Source organism: Polypterus senegalus, chromosome 10, assembly GCF_016835505.1.
Source record: "Polypterus senegalus isolate Bchr_013 chromosome 10, ASM1683550v1, whole genome shotgun sequence".
NCBI lineage: Eukaryota > Metazoa > Chordata > Cladistia > Polypteriformes > Polypteridae > Polypterus > Polypterus senegalus.
This window is the reverse complement of record NC_053163.1, coordinates 133,471,001-133,494,593: the sequence shown is the minus strand read 5'-3', so window position 1 is coordinate 133,494,593 and position 23,593 is coordinate 133,471,001. Positions and strand designations below refer to the sequence as shown.

General features: G+C 43.7%; 1 protein-coding gene across 4 annotated transcripts; it reads right to left on the bottom strand.

Moving 5' to 3' along the window:
- Window positions 1-2,842: 2,842 nt before the first annotated feature.
- On the bottom strand, window positions 2,843-23,477 carry malt2 (MALT paracaspase 2). 4 transcript variants are annotated; one of them, XM_039766721.1, is made up of 17 exons: window positions 23,001-23,477; window positions 19,670-19,836; window positions 18,927-19,093; window positions 14,321-14,451; window positions 13,894-14,044; window positions 13,592-13,773; window positions 10,573-10,669; window positions 10,434-10,490; window positions 10,319-10,360; window positions 10,034-10,237; window positions 9,764-9,941; window positions 9,535-9,609; window positions 9,325-9,452; window positions 9,090-9,239; window positions 5,275-5,432; window positions 5,045-5,182; window positions 2,843-4,508 (listed from the first exon to the last, which is right to left on the bottom strand). In XM_039766721.1, the coding sequence occupies exons 2-17, from the start codon at window positions 19,804-19,806 to the stop codon at window positions 4,077-4,079; spliced, it is 2,427 nt and encodes an 808-aa protein (XP_039622655.1). In that variant the 5' UTR covers window positions 19,807-19,836; window positions 23,001-23,477; the 3' UTR covers window positions 2,843-4,076. The 4 variants fall into 4 exon arrangements, with proteins under 4 accessions (XP_039622655.1, XP_039622654.1, XP_039622653.1 ...); XM_039766720.1 differs by lacking the exon at window positions 23,001-23,477 and adding an exon at window positions 20,581-21,163; XM_039766719.1 differs by lacking the exon at window positions 23,001-23,477 and adding an exon at window positions 20,587-21,163.
- Window positions 23,478-23,593: the final 116 nt, after the last annotated feature.

Sequence of the window (23,593 nt, the reverse complement as noted above, 5' to 3'; positions counted from 1 at the left end):
CTTTGCAGTGCAGGAAAAGATTCATGCAGACAGGGTGAAGGTGCAAATGTCCGTGTACCTAGGATCCTGATACTGTACGGCAGCAGGCACTAACACTGCACACAATTCCTACTTCTACAATGAATTTCTTAAAATGACGTAAATCTGAAAATTTTATTTAAAAGCCTACAGTGTCACAAGGAGCCAGAGCCAATCCAAGAAGTTCTAGATTCCTGGCTGGAGCAAACACTCCACTGGATATCAGTGTATTAGAGGACACAGTCATGCACACACTCTTATTCCCAAACTGGGCAAGTTCAGAGCTACCTAAACACATGTCTTTGGAATGAAGAGAACCTGCTACCACGCCACAAAAAAAACTGCAAGAACAGGAAATCTCCATTTTAAATCATATTGGATTTCTAACAAGACTAGATTTATTCTCTACTTTTATGGATCAGAAGACTGTTGTTGGACCAAATTAGTTAGATTTTATGTACTCATGGTCCACTGTTCTGGCCCATAGCCTTTAATTCCTTTCAAATTCCAAAAGATGTGTGGATCGTGATTTGATGATTAAAACTTTGCCCTGTGTAGGTGTGCATGTTAGTTGACCCTCAAGAAGATTGGTGCCTAGTCCAAGGTAGGGTGATGCTTACTGACCAATGCAACCAGGGTGGGTTCCAACTCTGCTTTGATCTTGAATTGAACTGAGTAAGGATGGCAATGTGTTATATTACAGGTTGAGTATCAATACTCAAAAATTCCAAAATCCAAAATGCTCCAAATTACAACACCCATATTGCCTCTATTTTATTTATTTGATTGATTGATTTATATATTTATTAACTGCTGAGCAGATGTGAATAGCATATTTGCAAATTTCAAATGGATTTCTTCATTTCATGGGGGAGGGGGTGTAGGTCTGGTGCCCTCTGAAGCACTGAGTGCCAAGAACCCACAGCACACAACCATTGACCAGGTTGGGCACAACAGTCCTCCATGAAGCGTCACAAAGCAAAGACACAGGATTGAATACAGCAGTTGAAGTCTCTGATGAAGCAGCAAGCACAACATACCACCATCACTCAATCGACTATACGAGAGGGGTCTCCTGTGAAGCGCCATGACATGAGACAGATGCTGTACATCTCTCTGTATCTTGTTGAAAAGAGAACACCTGCATGGCTGCACAGTCCCCATAAAAAAAATGAAACCTACCAAGGGTCTCATTTATAAAACTTTGCTTGGATTTTAACATACAAATATGCATATGCCAAAAAACAGGAAAATGCATGCAGCAAAAAAAAAAAAATTCTGATGATTTATAAAACTTGGCGTACAGACATTTCTACACAATTTACCTTTATAAATCACAGTCATTTTGTACATATGCATATTTGAACAACCCAAAATTGGTATTTCCATCACAAATGATCCATCCATCCGTTGTCCAACCCGCTATATCCTAACTCTACTGGAGCCAAACCCAGCCAACACAGGGCGCAAGGCAGGAAACAAACCCCGGGCAGGGTGCCAGCCCACCGTATGGCACACACACACAAAGCACAATTTAGAATCGCCAATGCACCTAACTTGCATGTCTTTGGACTGAGGGAGGAAACCGGAGTACCCGGAGGAAACCCACGCAGACACAGGGAGAACATGCAAACTCCACGCAGGGAGGACCCGGGAAGTGAACCTGGATCTCCTTACTGTGAGGCAGAAGTGCTACCACTGTGCCACCGTGCCACTGCTCACAAATGATCATTAATGGAATATCACTTGTAACGAAGGCGCTATATAGGCGCCTGACCTGACATAGATGGACACAGAGGCACGTATAAAAACACAAATACTTTATTTTCCTTCGGCTCTGGGACACGTCTTCCACGTGCCACACAGCCCAAACACAGTCCCCAAAACACCAGCACAAAACAGTTCTCTTCCTTCCTTTACCACCACTCCTCCTCAAGCTTCATCTCCTTCCTCCCAACTCTTGCTCTTCGAGTGGTGGTGGCTGGGCCCTTTTATAGCCCACCTGGAAGCATTCCAGGCGATTAACCACCTGGTCCTAATTGCACTTCCGGGTGGGGCTGAAGATTCGTCCAGCCGGACTGTGGGAAGCAGACAGCCCTCCCTAGCGGCCACTCCGGGCCCCAACCAAGCTGTGGAGGACTCCATCTCCCATGGTGCCCTGCAGGCGGTTGGAGAATCACCGTCGGCCAGGGAGGCTGCCACCAAGTGTCCCGGGGGAGGTATTGGACTGCCCATGGCGGCGTCCCTGCCGGGCATGGGACCCGGCTGTCCTTCACACACTACTTAAGTTTTTTATGTTGTCATTATTTTTTTTTATTTTGGCAGAAACATGTTTTTGTATGTAGACTCACACCTTGTCAGTCAGTTAATGACTTTAAGCATGCGGGCAGGAGGGAGTAAAGGTGGGCTGAGATATTATTTGACCTGTGAGCCAGTTCCTTGAGAAGTGACAACAGGTAGCCAAAATAAACTGACGATAAACCAAAAAATTTTTTCAATGCAAATGTAGAGCAGTGGTCCTCTTAAAAGGGAACTTCATTAAAGTCTGCACATCATAATCATCACTTTTGAGATTTAGTAAGTTTTCCATGTCAGCACACATTATAATAACGGCTAGGTGGTATGAATTACTGTGCATCATTTAGCTGCTTTGATTGCATTTCCTTACTTGATCACGTGTGTTCCCAAGATATCTCATTATTATTAAATCTGAAAATATCTGAAATTCAAGGCATTTTGGATTAGGGGTACTCAACTTGTATGGTAAAAAGATTGCCTTGAAGGGGCTGAAGATAACCCTATGTGTCACAATCACAGATTTGTGTTTCTGTACCAATTTATCTCCTACTCTCAGTTTATTTAATTTATGCTTTCAGCTCCAACCAAACCTAAATTCTGTAACATGGGGAAAGAAGAAATTATTTTTACATAATTATAATAAAGCAGTTATTTGTATTTATTAAAAAAAAATAAAAAAAGTTTGTTTCCCCAGCAATGTCTTTTTTTAGGAGTAGCCATCTTTGTTTTAGTTGTATGACACACCAAAAGTTTAGTGCTTCTCTAGAAAGCCTGTGAGGAAAAATCCAGTTAGTCCTGATACCAGTCCTGATGTGCGTGAGGTTCATCTGAAGGGGCCAAGTTCTTAGAACAACTTGTTCTTCTGTTCCATGCCTTCAGTCTTCTTCATCACTTCCCTGGCTGCTTTCTTTATTTTATACAACTTATTCATGTCCTAAACTGGTGCATATACAGTATCCTAGTCAGCAATATAATATCGTGTTACTAAGGCTCTTCTAACATATGTGTGTTTACCAGTAGTAACTGGGTTATGTGTTACAGTATCCATCACTCATATGTGTTTTCTGTACCAATTATCTAGCACAAAATGTGGGTTGGGAGAGTGAGGGTCAGCAGGGCCCTGCTTTCCTGAGAATGCTGGCTTCACCCTGATTGGCACTGGAGTCTTCATTGCCCCTTTTCACTTCAGGCCCCACAAAGACAGCTCTGTCAGAGCTAAGCCCTCACAAACAATGCAAGCCGGGGTGGTGTGTGGAGTGGCCTCCTTCAGAACTCCAGGGTGCACATCTATGTGACACACCCGGTTACAAATTAACTGCAAAATCTATTATTTCAGTCCCACTAATGGGGTTCATGGGTCGGAAGAGACAGGCCAGTTCAGGGAAAGCCAGCGGAATTAATTGGGGCAGACGAGAGAAACCTTTTCTGTGGGACACAGCTTTGATTTGCACAACATAATTGGATTCAGAGCAGGCAGCTTGGTTAGCAGGCGCCAGGATTCCACACAGCTGCTTAGCACTCCCTCCTGCGTATACCGACTGTTTGCAGGTCAAAGGGGCAGCAAGGCAGTGTCTCGAAAGAGCTTCAAGGTGACACCTCATGGTGAGAGTGTAGCATTGCACCCAAAGCATCAAAATAGCAGGTGCCTGATTCTCCCAAGACACACAGGGCTGGCAGTGTTAATGCAGTGCAGCAGATACACACATACATCAGATGATAATAGAAACTCTGCCTGGTGAAGTGAAGGAGTAGGAATCAGGCTAACAAGAGTTGAAATTCATTTTGTTTCGGAAGTGAACCGAAATGTCATTGACATTGTCACATGAGAAACGAGCACCAGAGGTCAAGCCCTGTGGATTTTCTGACAGAGGCAGTGGTCTCTCCAGGAGTGTCTCCTCTGGCAGACTCATTGTCCCTGGAGTGGTGGGGCATGAAAGCTCACCAGGGTTGGAGTAGTAAGACCAGCATGTGGATTCTGAGCCCAAGGAGGAGCTGCTTGACCCCCTGAAGCCCCAGTCAGGGGACTGCAGCTCAGAAGGTGCAGAGAGTGGAGAGGGAGGAGGACGAGGGCAGCAGTGAAGACCCAGTTTGGCCACCAGAGGCTTTCCTATACTGACCATCTTTTTTTCCTCCACGAATTCATCCATCTCTTGATATTGATACTGCAGACAGACAGTAAAGCTCAGGTCCCTCTGTACAAAACAAAAACCAGAAAGCAGTGGGCATCAGTAGAGATAGTGCTAGAATTCAGTTTTATCCTGAACCAAGACATTTCATTATCAATTCATCTAATGTCAAAGTCCAAACATTAATACTCAATGCTCTCAGCAGTGTTCTTTCCTTCCTCCATGAAGCTTGACTACCATTGTTTACTTAAGTGCCCCCACCTCCCAGTCCAGCCACTGACTCCCACTACTTCAGTCACTTCACATCCTAGCTCACCCAGTCACCCCCAGTGTCACTAACTCATTTCTGACTGTGATTATCACTTATTCAGCATATGATTCCCAGTGTTGCTAAATCAGAAAACCTCGTACCTCAACCTTAACCCCCTTGTCACTAAATCACACACAGTCTGTCACAGAGATGTGTCATCTTATTTTCCAGCCAAACTTTAAACTCGAAGTCACTCCACTATTGATATCTATTGCATTTCTGTCTCAATTTCACAGAAGCTATCCTCCCACCCTGCACCACTTTAGGTAAGAGTAAGATGATGTGTCCAGACCTTGAGTTTCTGCAGGCCACACAGCCGAGTGTATAGACATGATGATTCAGGGAACTGGAAGCTGTCTAGTGTGATCAAGAGGCTTCCTGTGTCCTCTGGACTCTCCTTATTAGTCATCTTTATATCAATATCCAGGTCCTACCAAGCACCATAAAACAAGGGTTAATTCATCTTACGGCTAAGGGGCATGGCAACCCTGCTGAAGTGCCCCTGAAGTTTCAGCTACTCACTTCAGATAAGTCAGTAATGCGTGCTTCACAGAGAGTGAGATTCTTTGGCTTCTCCAGGATACGAGTAAAGATAATCATTATATTGGAGAACTCCGCAGCAAAGCCCAGCTGCACTCGGACACCACATTCAAATGTCAGGAGACGGCTGTCTGGAAGGACTGGAAACAAAAGAAATTTGGGGGTGGGGGGCGGAGACCATCAGAGATTGAACCCATGTTCCAATTTTCTGCCTGCAATGCCCCCATCTGCTAACCCAACATGGTTCTAAACACTAGAACAATCTAGACGAGAACAGAGCATTCAGCCCAACAAAGCTTGTCAGTCCTATCCACTTATTTCTTCCTAAAAAACATCAAGTCGAGTTTTAAAAGTCCCTAAAGTCTTACTGTCTACCACGCTACTTGGTAGCTTATTCCAAGTGTCCGTCGTCTATAATGAAAAACATCCTAATGTCTGTGCGAAATTAACCCTTAACAAGTTTCCAACTGTGTCCTCGTGTTCTTGATGAACTCATTTTAAAATAACAGTTTCGATTCACTGTACTAATTCCCTTCATAATTTTAAACACTTCAATCATGTCACCTCTTAATCTTCTTTTGCTTAAACTGTAAAAGCTCAGCTCTTTTAATCTTTCCTTGTAATTCAACCCCTGTAGCCCTGAATCAGCCCTGTTGCTCTTCTCTGAACATTTTCTAGCGCTGCTGTGTCCTTTTTGTAGCCTGGAGACCTAAACTGAACACAGGACTCCAGATGAGGCCTCACCAGTGTGTTATAAAGCTTGAGCAGAACCTCCTTGGACTTGTACTGCACACATCAAGGCGCTATATAACTTGACATTCTGTTAGCCTTCTTAATGGCTTCTGAACACTGTCTGGAAGTTGGTAGCGTAGAGTCCACTACGACTCCTAAATCCTTCCCATAAGGTGTACTCTCGATTTTCAACCGCCCATTGTGTATTCAAACTTAACATTTTTACTTCCTATGTGTAATACTTTACATTTACTGACATTAAATTTCATCTGCCACAAATCTGCCCAAGCCTGTATGCTATCCAAGTCCTTCTATAATGATATAACTGATTCCAAATTATATGCTATCCACCTATCTTGGTATCTTCTGCAAACTTAACTAGCTTGTTACTTATACTCCTAACCAAATCATTTATATACAGTATATTAAAAATAGCAAAGGCCCTAGCACTGACCCCTGCTGGACGCCTCTGTTAACATCGGCCAATTCTGATGAGGTTCCTTGCACCATCACCCTCTGCTTCCTGTGTCTGAGCCAATTCTACACCCACCTGAAAACATCACCCTGAACTCCCACTTCTTTTAGTTTGATGCCCAACCTCTCATGAAGCACCTTATCAAATGCTTTCTGAAAGTCAGGATAAATATTATCATCTGCTCCACTTTTATCATATCCCATTGTTGCCTCCTCATAGAATTCCAGCATGTTAGTAAAACATGGCCTCCCTCTTCTGAACTCACAAAAAACGCATCTGTTCACTCTCACTTGGCATCATAGCCTTCCCTCCATAGCATTTTACTTAGGACTTCTGTTCTTTTGGGCTAAACAGCAACAGCAGGTTCTGACTTATCCTGCAATTTTTTTTATTAATTTAATAAATAATAACTAAAGCATACTTCAGACAAAATATAATCAATACTGTATTATAAATATTATTTTTTTTTAAACTTTCATCAAATTGAGCACTCATCCCTCTCCTATGTGGTTCAGAGTGCTATTTGACAAGAGAACCCCATCTGAAATACATCCCCATGTATATTGAGACATCAAAAAATATTTACCTGAGGCCCCTTCATGAATATTTTAGAATAGCAACAATGAAGTCCCTCCAAATGTTAAAAAAAAAAAGTGTTCTTCACAGAGATTTCAATCTCTTCCTGTTCTGGATTATATAAGATATCACTTTCCCAGTGAGTTATATACTCACCAACCACTTTATTAGGTACTCTTGTTCAACTGCTTGTTAACACAAATATCTACTCAGTTAATTACATGGCAGCAATTCAATGTACTGTATTTAGTAATGTAGACATTGTCGAGATGACCTGCTGAAGTTCAAACCGAGCATCAGAATGGGGCAAGAAGGAGATTTAAGTGACTTTGAACGTGGCATGGTTGTTTGTGCCAGACAGTCTGGTCTGAGTATTTCAGAGACTGCTGATCTACTGGGAGTTTCACAAACAACCATTTCTAGGGTTTACAGAGGAAGGTCCAAAAAAAGGGAAAATATCCAGTTAGTGGTAGTTCCCTGGGTGAAAATCCCATGTTGATTCCAGAAGTCAGAGGAGAATGGCCAGACTGGTTCAAACTGATAGAAAGGCAACCGTAACTGAAATAACCACTCGTTACAACCAAGATATGCAAAAAAGCATCTCTGAACACACAACACGTTGAACCTTGAAGCAGATGGTCTACAGAAGCAGAAGACCACATTAGGTGCCACGCCTGTCAGCTAAGAACAGGCAACTGAAGCTACAATTTACGCTGGCTCACCTAAATTGGACTATAGAAGATTGGAAGGATCTTGTCTGGTCTGATGAGTCTCAATTTCTGCTACAACATTTCGATGTTAAGGTCAGAAATTGGCGTCAACATGAAAGTGTGGATCTATCCTGCCTTGTATTAACAGTTCAGGCTGGTGGTGGTGGTTTAATGCTATGAGGAATATTTTCTTGGCACACTTTGAGCCCCTTAGTACAATTTGAGTGATGTTTAAATGCCACAGCCTACCAGAGTATTGTTGCTGACCATGTTCACCCTTTTATGACCACAGTGTACCCATTTTCTGATAGCTACGTCCAGCAGTATAACACACCATATGACAAAGCTCAATTCATCTCAAACTGGTTTCTTGAATATGACAATAAGTTCACTATGCCAAAATGGCCCCCACAGTCACCAGATGTCAATCCAATAGAGCACCCTTGGGATGTGGTGGATTGGGAGATTTGCATCATGGATGTGCAGCCAACTAATTTGCAGCAACTGCGTGATGCTATCATATCACTATGGACCCAAATCCCTGATGATTGTTTCCAGCACCTTTTGAGAATTACAGCAGTTCTGAAGGCAAAAGGAGGTCCAACCAGGGGCTAGCAACGTGTACCTAATAAAGTGGCCAGTGAGTGTATATGTTAAGGATTGGGGGTGATTTTAAATCCAAGGCTGTCTGGCAGCAAACATTTTAACCCAAAATGGTCAGAATGAAGATCATTCCTACACCATATGACACAGCAAGTCAGGCAATGACACAATTTGATCTTGTTCTGAATACATTTCTGACGATTATAAATGAGATATATGTGAGTGGTGTGAAACTGGTGGTTATAGATTGATGAGGAATTTAATTTATCAATGGGTGAATTCCACTCTTACATCAAACTGAAAATACTGAAGGATCAGTTCCCATAATTTACAAAGGTATCCTATGTTTTAAAAGATATCTCAACATCAAATAACGAAAGCAAAAACCCAAACAGATATTCAAAAATTTCACATTTTTGTTAAATAGACAAAGTGCTACGTAAGTAATTGAAGTGATTTATGATAATGATAACAACAACAACTCCAAAATACAGAGATACAAATTCACACATGATTGAAATAAACCAGTGGGTCATTATGTAACTTGCCACTATCAGAGTACTAGAGGGGGCAAAATTAAAAACTGACTTGCATTCTCTCCATTTCCTCCACACTTTTTCTACATTCACTTGTAAGAATATAAGTGGTGTGTGCGCCCCCTGCTGGTTAAATTTTTGAATAAAAGTCGCCTTGTGACTTACCATGAGCAATGCTCCACTGCAGAGTTCGAGCCGAATATTCCTCCTCACAGTTCAGGAGCTTAATGGGATCAGAAAGGGTACGTCTCTCAGACAGGTTGCTTCGCAGTTCCAGTGCTTGCCGGCCCCTTGCAATAGGGCAGCGTCCCATGTCTGCCGGCATCAAATAAATGGACATTAATCTCAGTCTTACTGTAAGAGTGCTCTAAGGCATAAATAAGAAGTAGGAACTGTGTACCTTCGGCTACTTTGTCCAGCATGACTGTCACCTTCTCATTTTCCAAGAGCCTTTGCTTCAGAAAATCCACGAAGATGCCGTTGGACAGATTTCCTTTGCATACTTCATAAGCTTCAGCATCAGCGCACCTAGCAGAGTAGCATGAGGTTAGACCTGCACAAGCCACCCCATCAGCCATCTTCAAATGACCAGCATAAGTCTCATACTCACGTGGCATAACCAAACACAATGTTGGCTGTGACCTTCAGAGTGCCTGGCTGTGGAATGACCTCATCATTCATGTTCCTAAAACAGTCCAAAGTTAGGGTTGAAAAGAAGCCCTCCACTGACACACCCTCCTGCATAATCCTGGTATGCTGTTTTCTCTACGGCAGGCCTAAATCTACAACATGTCTATTGCAGAGAAATTGTGCCCAAATATTCACACCCTGTAACGTACCGCTTGCGACACATGTCCAGCAGAAAAATGTTGAGGCCAGTCTGACGCTCCTGCATTTGATGTAGGATCTCCTGCACCCACAAACAGTGGTCCAGAGTGTAGGAAGAGGGAGCATCAATAGGAACCATGAAGCTATTACCAAAGTTCTCATATCCATGACCTGCATAATACAGCAGCCCTGGAAAATACAAATGGAAGATGCTGTGTGGTAGTGGCAAGATAGAGCAACACCTTTTGGAAAGCTGAGGGGTGTGGACCTCTGGAACTTACCATAAACACCTCTGTCGAGCAGCAACAGGAACTCCCTGACAGCACACTGCATCTCCCGATGATTAAGGTCCAGAAGTGAGACGACTTTAAAGTCCAGCTGGCGCAGCAGATTGGCTAGCTCATACACGTCAGCCATAGGTGCTTGGAGGCGGCGGTGGAACTTGTAATTCATGTTGCCAATGAGAAGCGCCACCTTGTCTGTTGCTGAAGAAGACAAGAGAAGCAAAATTACACCAGGGAAGAAAACAACCCCATTGTGAAATCTCATTCCATTCAGATACCTACCATAGAAGTGGCCCTGCAACTTTTCCTTAGATGCCTGAAATCCTGGAAATGACAGCAATGTCAAAGTGAGTGGGGCCTACTTTATGAGAGACCTCATACCCCACCTTCTATGTACCTATGTCTGGTTCTTCTTGCTCCTCTCCCCATAATGGTCCATTGGAAAGAGTAGGCCCTGCACAGATAGGACAATTGAACATTGATGCTTGACATATTGAGTGTCTCACCAAGCAAAGCCCTGCTTCCAACAGCCTCACCTATTTCCACAAGAACCTCCTCACTCCATAACTCTTGAAAGAGGTTGTATACACGGCATCTGTACTGCCCCCTGTCTGCTGTTGTCACAGAGTTAATCTGAAAAATAAGAGAGTAGCTTGGCAGGAGTAGGTAAGTTTCAGCAAGTAGATGCTTAACTGGAGTTGTATGTTGAGATGATCTGGTCAGAGAGACACTGGGGGGACAAGGGCCCCTCTTGGGATGAGAGGTGACAAAAAGCTACAGAGGAATTATTCCAGGAAGTGAAGTGTCTGTGTGGTGTACTGAGAGACTGTATTTGGGCACATCTCAAGTGTGTATTGGGAAGTTCAGGGGCAAAAAGATGACAGAGATGTTTGTGAATTGGATACATGCTGCTGGTCATTGGCTGAACTTTAAAATTTCGGCAGGATGTACTGAGGAGAACTAGAGCCCAAACTTGGTTGATCAAGATATGCTTCATTTTAATATCCCTGGTGGGTTTGATTGGTAAATTTCACAAAATGTCTTCTAAGAATAACCCTTCTAAAGGTCTGCCAAAGCCAAATCGAGAGAGACAACGTAGCTTACTTCACCTGCGAGAGACAGACACGGGCTCTGATGTAGGCCTGAGGAGACAGGGACTCCATTGAAAGAAAAGACTGGACAAGCACACAGTGTACATCAGGCTTCAGCAGAACTGTGAGGTCTCCTCATATTTATCTGACTCAACCCAAACTGCAACATTTTGCTCTTCTGTTTCTGCAATACCAGCTGGTGATGATACACCCCAAGAACTGGCTGAAGACCACCCAAAATGGTGTTCTTCATAGTGCTACAGCAGGTACAGCAATGCAACATGTTTAATCACCAGACACAACAGTGCTATTCAGAACAGATAAGGTCTAACCAATTAGACATTCTGTTTTTGTGGAGCTCGTATTCATAACGTGGACATGGTGTACTTGTCAGTTTTATTACTAAACTATTTTCAATCCATTTGATGCAGTAGAGTGCATAATTCCAGATACTGATTCACTTTTTGAAACTCATTGTTTAGAGGAGGGATATCTTGTTTTGCTTTTTTCTTAACAACATACCATTTATTCTGTTCTTTTATTAATGCCAAATATGTTCTGAGATTTTTTCAAGTGAGGGAGACAGAAGTTTCAAGGTAAGGTAGTTACACAAGGTACAGTGCATCCGGAAAGTATTCACAGCGCATCACTTTTTCCACATTTTGTTATGTTACAGCCTTATTCCAAAATGGATTAAATTCATTTTTTTCCTCAGAATTCTACACACAACACCCCATAATGACAACGTGAAAAAAGTTTACTTGAGGTTTTTGCAAATTTATTTAAAATAAAGAAACTGAGAAATCACATGTACAGAAGTATTCACAGCCTTTGCTCAATACTTTATCGATGCACCGTTGGCAGCAATTACAGCCTCAAGTCTTTTTGAATATGATGCCACAAGCTTGGCACACCTATCCTTGGCCAGTTTCGCCCATTCCTCTTTGCAGCAACTCTCAAGCTTCATCAGGTTGGATGGGAAGCGTCGGTGCACAGCCATTTTAAGATCTCTCCAGAGATGTTCAATCGGATTCAAGTCTGGGCTCTGGCTGAGCCACTCAAGGACATTCACAGAGTTGTCCAGAAGCCACTCCTTTGATATCTTGGCTGTTTGCTTAGGGTCGTTGTCCTGCTGAAAGATGAACCGTCGCCCCAGTCTGAGGTCAAGAGCTCTCTGGAGCAGGTTTTCATCCAGGATGTCTCTGTACATTGCTGCAGTCATCTTCCCCTTTATTCTGACTAGTCTGCCAGTTCCTGCCGCTGAAAAACATCCCCACAGCATGATGCTGCCACCACCATGCTTCACTGTAGGGATGGTATTGGCCTGGTGATGAGCGGTGCCTGGTTTCCTCCAAACGTGACGCCTGGCATTCACACCAAAGAGTTCAATCTTTGTCTCATCAGACCAGAGAATTTTGTTTCTCATGGTCTGAGAGTCCTTCAGGTGCCTTTTGGCAAACTCCAGGTGGGCTGCCATGTGCCTTTTACTAAAGAGTGGCTTCTGTCTGGCCACTCTACCATACAGGCCTGATTGGTGGATTGCTGCAGAGATGGTTGTCCTTCTGGAAGGTTCTCCTCTCTCCACAGAGGACCTCTGGAGCTCTGACAGAGTGACCATCGGGTTCTTGGTCACCTCCCTGACTAAGGCCCTTCTCCCCCAAATCGCTCAGTTTAGATGGCCGACCAGCTCTAGGAAGAGTCCTGGTGGTTTTGAACTTCTTCCACCTATGGATGATGGAGGCCACTGTGCTCATTGGGACCTTCAAAGCAGCAGAACTTTTTCTGTAACCTTCCCCAGATTTGTGCCTCGAGACAATCCTGTCTCGGAGGTCTACAGACAATTCCTTTGACTTCATGCTTGGTTTGTGCTCTGACATGAACTGTCAACTGTGGGACCTTATATAGTCAGGTGTGTGCCTTTCCAAATCATGTCCAGTCAACTGAATTTACCACAGGTGGACTCCAATTAAGCTGCAGAAACATCTCGAGGATGATCAGGGGAATCAGGGTACACCCGAGCTCAATTTTGAGCTTCATGGCAAAAGCCGTAAATACTTATGTACATGTGCTTTCTCAATTTTTTTATTTTTAATAAATTTGCAAAAATCTCAAGTAAACTTTTTTCACGTTGTCATTATGGGGTGTTGTGTGTAGAATTCTGAGGAAAAAAATGAATTTAATCCATTTTGGAATAAGGCTGTAACATAACAAAATGTGGAAAAAGTGATGCGCTGTGAATACTTTCTGGATGCACTGTATGGTGATTGCACTTACTAAACACGGTGCCAGAGAGTGGATTGGCACATGCAGGTAAGAATTTCTCTGTACATGTGACAGTAATGACTGAGGAATTCAAGTATCTCAGAGGCACAGTCAAAGAATAATATACTACATGAGAGGAGAGGTGACACAGGGACACCGCATTGCTGATGTGGGGTAGATAATTGCCTTGGTGCTCCCTTACCCGCAGTCCAGTGTGCTTTTCCTGAGGAAGTGACGCTTTATTACAATACCACTGATACTGGGGAGGGGGGCTCCCAAAAGCCACACACTCCAGTACGAGTGCATCTCCCTCACATAGTGACTGTGATCTCGGCTGCTTCTGGATGTACAAGCCTGATGTCACTGATGGCTGGAACCCACCGGCTGCAAAGAAAGCGACAAAGACTTGAAGGAGCCAGCTTGGCATTGACCTTTAATGTTTCCATATTTTGTAACAATATGGTTGGCCAACTTGACAGCTCCTTTTTACAAATGTTAACTTACCTGGGGTTGGACTGTCTGCTCTGATAACCTGCACCAGAGCCCACTGCGAGAAGACGCACTGGTCTCCAAGATGAATGCGACAGATGTAGTGTCCCTGGTCCTGAGCAGTAAGGGGCCCAAGACAGAACTCAGAAGCGGTGGCACCTGTGACCTACAGAGGAAAAGCACTTTAGAAACAGGTGCTAATGGTGGTCTCCTCCCACAAATCCCCTCCCAGCCCACCTCATAGCACTTCCTTTGTCTATGCAAAGTAAAAAGGGAAGTTGTAAATCTGAAAAATCCCCATCGCCTGAATGACATGCATCTTACTGCAGGGGGTGCAGATTGCTGCATATCAGATTTTCTTAAGCAGCATTTCTAAGCTTACAAGAGAAGCAGGAAATTAGCATCGGGCCAAACTTGTGTGACACAACACATGGCACCAAACCTCATCTTTTCCTTTGAACCACTGGTAGCTCAGGGATGGAGACCCTTCTGCCTTGCAGCTTAGTGAGATCCTGCTGCCCTCCAGACCAGACTGAGGCTGAGGCTGCTGCACCACTCTGATTGACTCCATAACTACAACAAGAGAACACAACATAACAATAGGTGAAAAAAGGGAGACGTACGTGTGTGTGTGTGTGTGTGTGTGCACATGTAGTATTGGGTCACACTCAGATATATTCACTTGGATTTGTTTTTTTTGCTGTTCTGTACTGCAAGTATACTTGCTGCTGGAGCAAGTGAATTTCCCCTTGACATAAATGAAATTCTCTATCTATTATATAGTGCCTTTCTTATCTATCTGTCTATCTATTATATAATGCATTCTCTACTTATCTATCGTGTAGTTCCTTTCTTATCTATCTGTCTATTATATAGTGCCTTTAATCCATCTATCTATTCATCTATTATATAGTGCCTTTAATCCATCTATTTATCTGTCTATTATATAGTGCCTTTAATCCATTTATCTATCTATCTATTATATAGTGCCTTTAATCCATCTGTCTGTTATATAGTGCCTTTAATCCATCTATCTATTATATAGTGCCTTTAATCCATCTATCTATTATATAGTGCCTTTAATCATCCATCTACCTATCTATTATATAGTGCCTTTAATCCATCTATCTATCATATAGTGCCTTAAATCCATCTGTCTGTCTGTCCATCTATCTAATAATAATTCTTTGCATTTATATAGCGCTTTTCTCACTACTCAAAGCAGATTAAGGGTCTTGCTCAAGGGCCCAACAGAGCAGAGTCCTTTTTAGCATTTACGGGATTCAAACCGGCAACCTTCCGATTGCCAGTGCAGATCCCTAGCCTCAGAGCCACCATCTGTCCATCTATCTGCAGTTAAAGTCAGAAGTTTCCATACCCTTAGGGGTGAATTCTTTTCAACTCACTTTATACGCCCTGCACAGATTTTATACAACTGTAACAAACTATAAATTTGGCATATCGTTTAAGACGTCTACTTTGTGCAGGGTAAAAGTCATTTTTTCCCCACCATGTTCACAGAGTGTTTGACTTTTTATTGACAGTATCACAATTCCAGTGGGTCACTTGTTTACATACACTTTGATAATATTTGGTCGCATTGCCTTTAAATTGTTTAACTTGAGCCAAACATTTTGGGTCGCCTTCCACGAGCTTCTTACAATAAATTGCTGGAATTTTGTCCCATTCCTCCAGACAGAACTGGTGTAACTGGAACAGGTTCGTAGACCTCCTGGCTCACACATACTTTTTCAGTTCATACGCACAAATTTTCCAATCAGATTGAGGTCAGGGCTTTGTGATGGCCTCTCCAGTACTTTGACCTTGTTTTCCTTAAGCCATTTTATCACAACTTTGGAGGTCTGTTAGGGGTCGTTGTCCCTTTGGAAGACCCATTTGTGACTGAGCTTCAACTTCCTTGCTGAGCTCTTGAGATGTTGCTGCAGTGCATCTCCATAATATTTCTTCTTCACGATGCCTTATCTGTCCTGCAGCAAAGCACCCCCACAACATGATGCTCTCACCCCCAAGCTTGATGTTTGGGATGGTGTTCTTTCCCCTTTTTTCCTCCAAATATAGCGATAGTCATTATAGCCAAACAGTTTGATCTTGGATTCATCAGACCAGAGGACATTTCACCAGAATGTAAGATCTTTGTCCCCAACTGTCATTGCAAACTGTAGTCTGGCTTTTTAATGGTGGCTCTGGAGCATTGTCTTCTTCTTGGCTGAGCAGCCTTTCAGGTTATGTTGATATCCTAGGACTTGTTTTACTGTAAATATAGAGACTTGTCTACCTGTTTCCTCCAGCATATGTACAAGGTCCTTTGCTGTTGTTCTGGGATTGACTTTCAATTTTCCTGCCAAAGTCCGTTCTTCTCTAGGAGACACAATGTGCCTTCTTCCTAGGCGTCTATGTGGTCCCATGGTGCTTACACTTGCGTATTATTGTTTGTACTGAAGAACGTGGAACTTTCAGGAGTTTGGAAATGGATGAACTTGATTTGGGGAGGTCCATAATTTTTTGTCCCGAGGTCTTGGCTGATTTCTTTTGATTTTCCCAATTATGTCAAGCAAAGAGCCAGTGAGTTTGATTGCAGGCCTTAACATACATCCACATGTCGACTCCAGTGAGGCTAATTGGCTATCAGAAGCTAATTGTCTAATTACCTAAAGGCTTGACATCTTTTTCTGGAATTTTCCAAGCTGTTTAAAAGCCAAGTTAATAAAGTGTATGTAAACTTGTGACCGACTGGAATTGTGATATGGTGAATAAAAAGTGAAACACTCTGTCTGTGAACATTGGGGGGAAAAATAACTTTTGCATTGTGGAAAGTAGACGTCTCAAGTGAGATGCCAAATGTATAGTTTGTGAGTAGAAATGCTATGGAGGGTTTGGTTATGAAGTGAGTTTTAAAGAATTCACGCCAAGCGTATTTAAACTTCTGACTTGAGCTGTAAAAGTAGTGCATGACTGTTGACTCGACTCGACTAGACGTGAGGCCTACGTCATCCTGTAGAGCTCCTTCATGAGTCTGAACGTTTGGCAGTGCAGCACAAGCGCACAATGGCGGATGCTCAGCTCCTTGGTTAAATCTTTTTACAGCGGGCCTGTTGATAGTGCCAGCCATGCCCTGCTTGTACTCGCCTGTCAGAGATTCTGTGGAGGGTTTGGTTATAAAGGCACTTTTAAAGAATTCACCCTAAGTGTATTTAAACTTCTGACTTCAACTGTGTCTTTCTCAGTGCCATTCTGTCTTACATTGTGCTTACCCATAATTACAGTGTCGTTCCCATCTCTCTTTTATAGGTCCTTTCTGTCTATTTATTTTCTAGCTCTCTGAGCCCACCCATAAGCCATCGTTATAAATCAGCTTAAGGGACAGAGCAGGGCCAACCTGGACTCTCATTAACCCTTTCTGTTTCCTCTATACCAGGGGTGGGCAATGTCGGTCCTGGAGAGCTGCAGTGGCTGCAGGTTTTCATTCCAACCCAATTGCTTACTTAGAAACCAATCCTTGCCAGTCTCAGACCTTATTTAATTGTATGGCTTGCTAGTCTGCAATGTAAGGTTCTTATATTGTAGATTTTTTTCCTTTCCAAGGATGTCATCCTAAAACGTTTGATTTTCCAGTCTGTCACATTTTTCAACTAAGTGTTTTATTAAATCAAACACTGCATGATGAACACACACAGATGTAAATGGAAACAAGTTAGATGGGGAACTGCTGGCCGCTTTGTAATCCATCCATTACCTAACTACAGGGTCACGGGGGTCTGCTGGAGCCAATCCCAGCCAACACAGGGCACAAGGCAGGAAACAAACTCCGGGCAGTGCGCCAGCCCACCACAGGGCACACACACCAGGGACAATTCGGAGGAAACCCACGCAGACACAGGGAGAACATGCAAACTCCACGCGTGGAGGACCGGGGAAGCGAACCCGGGTCTCCTAACTGCGAGGCAGCAGCGCTACCCACTGCGCCACCGTGCCACCCTGCTTTGTCATTTGCATCTTATTGCTAATAAAGGGCCATTAAACACTGAATGCAGCTTTTTAAGATTGAAATAAGCAACTAAGGGTGGAGAACCTTAACAAGTGAGACCACTAAAATGAAGCATCAAAATGTCACTTAAGCAATAAGTGCTTCATCAGCCGTAATTGACTTTTCATTAAGAAACCGAGTTGGAACAAAAACCTGCAGCCACTGCGGCTCTCCAGGACCGACACTGCCCACCACTGCTCGAGACCACGGATGTCAAACTCCAGGCCTGGCTGCAGGTTTTCATTCTCACCCTTTTTCCCCACTCAGTGACCAGGATTCACTGCTAATTCGTTTCTTTTCCCTTCATTTTAATAGCCCTGTTGTTAAGGATCCCGTCCTCTGAATTGGTGCTTTTCATCATTAAATGACAGCCAAACAGAAACAAGACATGACATGAGCTGACAGATGAGCAGGGAAATTGAGACTTCAAACTCCAACCCGGTTCTTAATGAGGAGCCGATTCTTTCTGCTAATTAAACCCGTTATTTAATTCCACAGCTTGTTGCTGCTCTCATTCTACCACAGCAGACATTTCCAAAACTGTTGATTTTCAATTTTTTTCTAAGAACACCGCCAAAAAGTTTTGGTGACCTCGGAGATCAGCCTTACCGAGACCTTCACCTTTCTTTCTTTCTTTCTTTCTTTCCACATATCGTTTGATGGGCGCAGGTGAGCTGGTCATGTTTTGGGTCTCATTATTGGTTGGCAGCTCATTAAAGAAAAAGAAACAACTAAGAGGCCGGAGTGAAGTTCATTAAAAAAAGTAAAAGAGGTTAATTAGCAGCCAAAATGGTCACTAATTAAGAAGATGGTTAGAATGAAAATCTGCACCCATTGCGGCCCTCCAAGGCCAGAGTTGGACACCCCTGCTCTATCCCAGCAGCCCAAGCACGGTTACCACCTTTTAGAGACGGTCATACTGTCGTGCACCTCTCAAGTCACTCTTAAGGCTCACCAAAGAGAGCTGCTCCTCTTTAGCACTCTGTGTGCTGCAGTTCCTCACCTACACGTGTCAGGTACTGGGTGGCTTCATTGTGCTCAGTGGCTTGAAGGCAGTGCTGCAGGAAACTCACTGAGCAGGCCCGGTCTGACAGTAAGCCTAGGAGCCTTCTGCTGGGGCTTCCTTCTGGAGACAAGACCTGGAGGGAGCAGCTGTCCAGCTCTTTGTCACTGCAACACACACAAAGGGAAACACTGAGGCAGCACTTCCAAAAGGGGGCTTCAGGCACGACACAGCAGTTAAAATGAAGATCTCCAGCCATCTCATTTCTGACCAAACGTGTCACCACAGACACAAATAATGACAGGGCTCACACCACCAAATAAATAAAACCTGAACAAAGCCAGATACAATGTAGGTTATTAGAAAATATAAATGTATAATAAAACACTGGACAAATATTAGGATTTGGGGGAGATCCTACAAATGTGTTTAATATCAACTGTGTCATGAAAGCTTCGACTTCCTGCGACCCGTTGAATTGCTTTAAGCAGGTTTTGTAAATGAATGGCTGGATACTGTAAGAAACATGAGGAGGAAACAAGCGGGCTTCAACCATATTTTGAATGGTAGGGGTATTTTACGTTAAGTAAATGAACCATCACAAGGGTGGGTGTGTACACAGGTGCCCCCTACAGCGCCCACCTCGGCCAGTTCTTTGTTAATCGGAGCCTCACGGTCAGACCTAAGCAGGCAGATAATGAACTTCAGTCCAGTCACCCAGAGGAGCGTACGTGGCGCCTCACCTGAATCTGAAGCGAGGCTCGCCGCTCACAGTCCGCGCCAGCTTCTTCCAGCCACACACAGAGTTGTCTAAAATATCAGCCAACCGGTTCAGGGTTCCTTTGTCCAGGTCGCGAAGCAGCAGGCCGGGGTCTGCCATGGCTCACAGGGCGCTATGAATCTTGTTCTTCTGGAAGGTAAAGTTGCAATGTAGTTTGAACTCATTCATTTTGTAACGCGTCCCCGGACCACTACGAGCATATCACAACAGCAGTATATACAGGCGCCCAACTCAGAAACCTCGATTTACTATTCGGATCATAGTTCCTGTACTCCTACTTATGCCATATTGTCTACATTTCGCTCATACTTGTGGCAGGCTGCCCCTCTTCTAAATATTCGTGCCACTCAGTTTTCTCCCGGGTACACCTGCATTGACACTCCGCATCAGATTCGATCACCACAGTACAAGTGCCGCTCTCTCCTCTACCGGTTTCTTCCAGATACGCCTCACTTCTGAACAGATGCCACTCCGCACAGATTGCACAGCTCGAGCCCCCTCGTTCCTTGTCGACCCCACTTCTGTGCGGCTTGTTACATGCTCCACTGAGACTGATCCAGTCGTGCCATTCGTCCCTGCCCCTGTTCTCGGTGGGGTTCCGCTACTTATGTCACTGACTATTCTGCCTCTCGTTCGACCCTCATCTGATCTCGCTAAACGTTGTGCTTGTTGCGCTATTCTGGCCCTCTTTGGTTTTATCATCCCCTCCGCTCCGCTCCTCGTTCGGAATTGCGCATCGCGTTTGTCTCCATTGAGGTCTTAATTGCTCGTGCGATTTGCTGGATCCCACCCGCTCGGGTTACACTACTTGTTACCCTAATCCCCACCGGTAGAACCACAGACCTTTGACGGTCCGCTAATCCTGACACTTACTCTTACCGGAATGCACACTTCGTGCCACTTTGGCTTCGTTTTCCGTTTATGCCACTTGTCGCTCGTTGGATTTCGATTCTGGACCCCCACCCCCTCCCCACCGCACTGTGTGACTCTCGCAGTCCGCTTTCACTTCCTAGTTTCTGTGTCGCAGTACCGCCTGGCGCCTTCACCTCGGCTTTTTTTTTGTTTTGCATTTCAATCACCCGGCTTGTCACACGTCGTCAAACACATCCTTTGTTTTCAACAAGCAGCAGCTCACCCATCCACAATGCCCAACAAGGATTGTCCAGAACGGTTACCAGGCACATTTCGATGCGGCGGTCCTTAAAATAATAAACGATCAAGTCTATACAGCTTTACTTGTAGGCATATATTGTTTTGAGGCGCTACTCCAGTTCGTCCTTTTTCCCCCACAACAGTAAAAGATGAGTAGCTCATTGTGTCAGATAAATTTAAATCTCTTAAGACACTTGCTCATGAAGCTGGCCACCAGCTAAGTACAGTCATACGAAAAAGTCTGGGAACCCCGCTTAATTCTTTGCATTTTTGTTGATCATTGGCCGAACTTTCAAAGAAACAATTTCTTTTTAATATATGGCATGCCTTATGGAAACAGTAGTATTTCAGCATGACATTAAGTTTATTGGATTAACAGAAAAATTGCAATATGAACTGAGGTGGGCTGGCATCCTGCCCAGAGTTTGTTTCCTGCTTTGCGCCCTGTGTTAGCTGGGATTGGCTCCAGCAGACCCCTCGTGACCTTGTAGTTAGGATATAACAGGTTGGATAATGGATGGATGTAATATGAATCATAACAAAATTAGACAGGTGCATACATTTGGGCACCCCAACAGAGATATTACATCAATACTTAGTTGAGCCTCCTTTTGCAAATATAACAGCCTCTAGACGCCTCCTATAGCCTTTGATGAGTGTCTGGATTCTGGATGGAGGTATTTTTGACTATTCTTCCATACAAAATCTCTCCCGTTAGGTTAAATTCATGGACAGCCTGCTTCAAATCATCCCATAGATTTTCGATGATACTTAGTCAGTGGACTGTGACGGCCATTCCAGAACATTGTACTTCTCCCTCTGCGTGAATGCCATTGTAGATTTCGAACTGTGTTTTGGGTCATTGTCTTGTTGGAATATCCAACCCCTGCGTAACTTCAACTTTGTGACTGATGCTTGAACATTATCCTGAAGAATTTGTAGATATTGGGTTGAACTCATCCAACCCTCGACTTTAACAAGGGCCCCAGTCCCTGAACTAGCCACACAGCCCTACAGCATGATGGAACCTCCACCAAATTTGACAGAACGTAGGAGGTGTTTTTCTTGGAATGCGGTGTTCTTCTTCCGCCATGCAAAGCACTTTTTTTTAATGACCAAATAACTCAATTTTCGTCTCATCAGTCCAAAGCACTTTGTTCCAAAATGAACCTGACTTGTCTAAATGAGCATTTGCATACAACAAGCGACTCTGTTTGTGGCGCGAGTGCAGAAAGGGCTTCTTTCTCATCACCCTGCCATACAGATGTTCTTTGTGCAAATTGCGCTGAATTGTAGAACGATGTACAGATACACCATCAGCAGCAAGATGTTCTTGCAGGTCTTTGGAGGTGATCTGTGGGTTGTCTGTATCCATTCTCACAATCCTGCCTCTGCATATGCCGCTCCGGTATTTTTCTTGGCCTCCCAGACCTGCTGGGTTTAACAGCAACTGTGCCTGTGGCCTTCCATTTCCTGATTCCATTCCTAACAGTTGAAACTGACAGTTTAAACCTCTGAGATAGCTTTTTGTAGCCTTCCCTTAAACCAGGAGACTGAATAATCTTTGTTTTCAGATCTTTTGAGAGTTGCTTTGAGGATCCCATGCTGTCTGTCACTCTTCAGAGGAGAGTCAAAGGGAAGCACAACTTGTGACTGACCACCTTAAATACCTTTTCTCATATTTGGACACATCTGTCTGTGAAGTTCAAGGCTTAGCGAGCTAACCCAACCAATTTGGTGTTACTCAGTATTGAGCAGTGACAGGCATTCACATCAGCAAAATTACAAGGGGACCCACATTTTTGCAAAGCCAGTTTCTTACATTTGACTTAATTTCATACAACTAAATACTGCTTCACTAAAAATCTTTGTTCGGAAAACCCCCCAGTACTCAGATGTTCCCAGGAAATGAGACATACCACTGTTACCTTTTTTGTTGAAAGTAAATTATTATGCAGGCTGAGAGGGGTTCCCAAACTTTTCTATATGACTGTATATTATTCTGCTTCTTCATACTGGTCAACATGCAATATGGATGGCCCTGTCCCACACCCAGCTCTCCACAGTGATGAGGCCACCATGAACTGAAAAATCGGCTTAAACAGCAATGCAGCTTCAAATTTCAGTAGTCAGCTACTTACATCAAGTCCGTGGCTCCAAACTGAACTTTGATACTGTGGTGGCCAGTTGCTTGTGTAAGTTCTATCATGACCTCCTCAAGACTTGAGCATAATCCCTAAAGTGAAACAGGCTGCATACTTAAAGACCAGCTATCTTCAGAATGAAAAGGACATGTTAACACTCGACAAGATGCTCATCCATATTGATTAGTATATTTGACAGTGCTGAACATTACAGATACTAAAAAAACAAAAACTGATCTAAAATTAGAAAGAAGGGCGATGGCCAGGATCGCTCTGTTCAAAAGAAAGAGCAAAAGTACGAAGGAGCCACATCCTGTGGGCGACCAAGAGTCAGCGAAGGCGGCCACTCCCTTCCTGCAGCCACTACAGGCTGAGCACACCAAAGTAGCTCCTGTGTGTCAGAAACGCAGTTGGCCTTCTAGATGTTAGGGAGGAGGTTTGTGCTGAACACTACCAGGATACCCAGGGTGAGCAAAAAAAAAAAAAAAAAGGACAGAAATGGGTGACGGTTTAGCAGTGGTCTGACTGCAGGACCCTACAAGTCCTATGTCAGAAATTGGGCGGCTGGATCTCACACCTCCTTTAAGTAA

Coding starts and splice junctions, on each gene's coding strand:
- malt2 (XM_039766721.1), bottom strand. CDS start 19,806: ATGGCAGACCCCGGCCTGCTGCTTCGCGACCTGGACAAAGGAACCCTG. Junction 14,045..14,320: donor GGTTCAAAGGAAAAGATGAG/GTTTGGTGCCAT, acceptor TTTCCTCTGTAG/GTCACAGGTGCCACCGCTTC. Junction 13,774..13,893: donor AGCAGACAGTCCAACCCCAG/GTAAGTTAACAT, acceptor CTTTCTTTGCAG/CCGGTGGGTTCCAGCCATCA.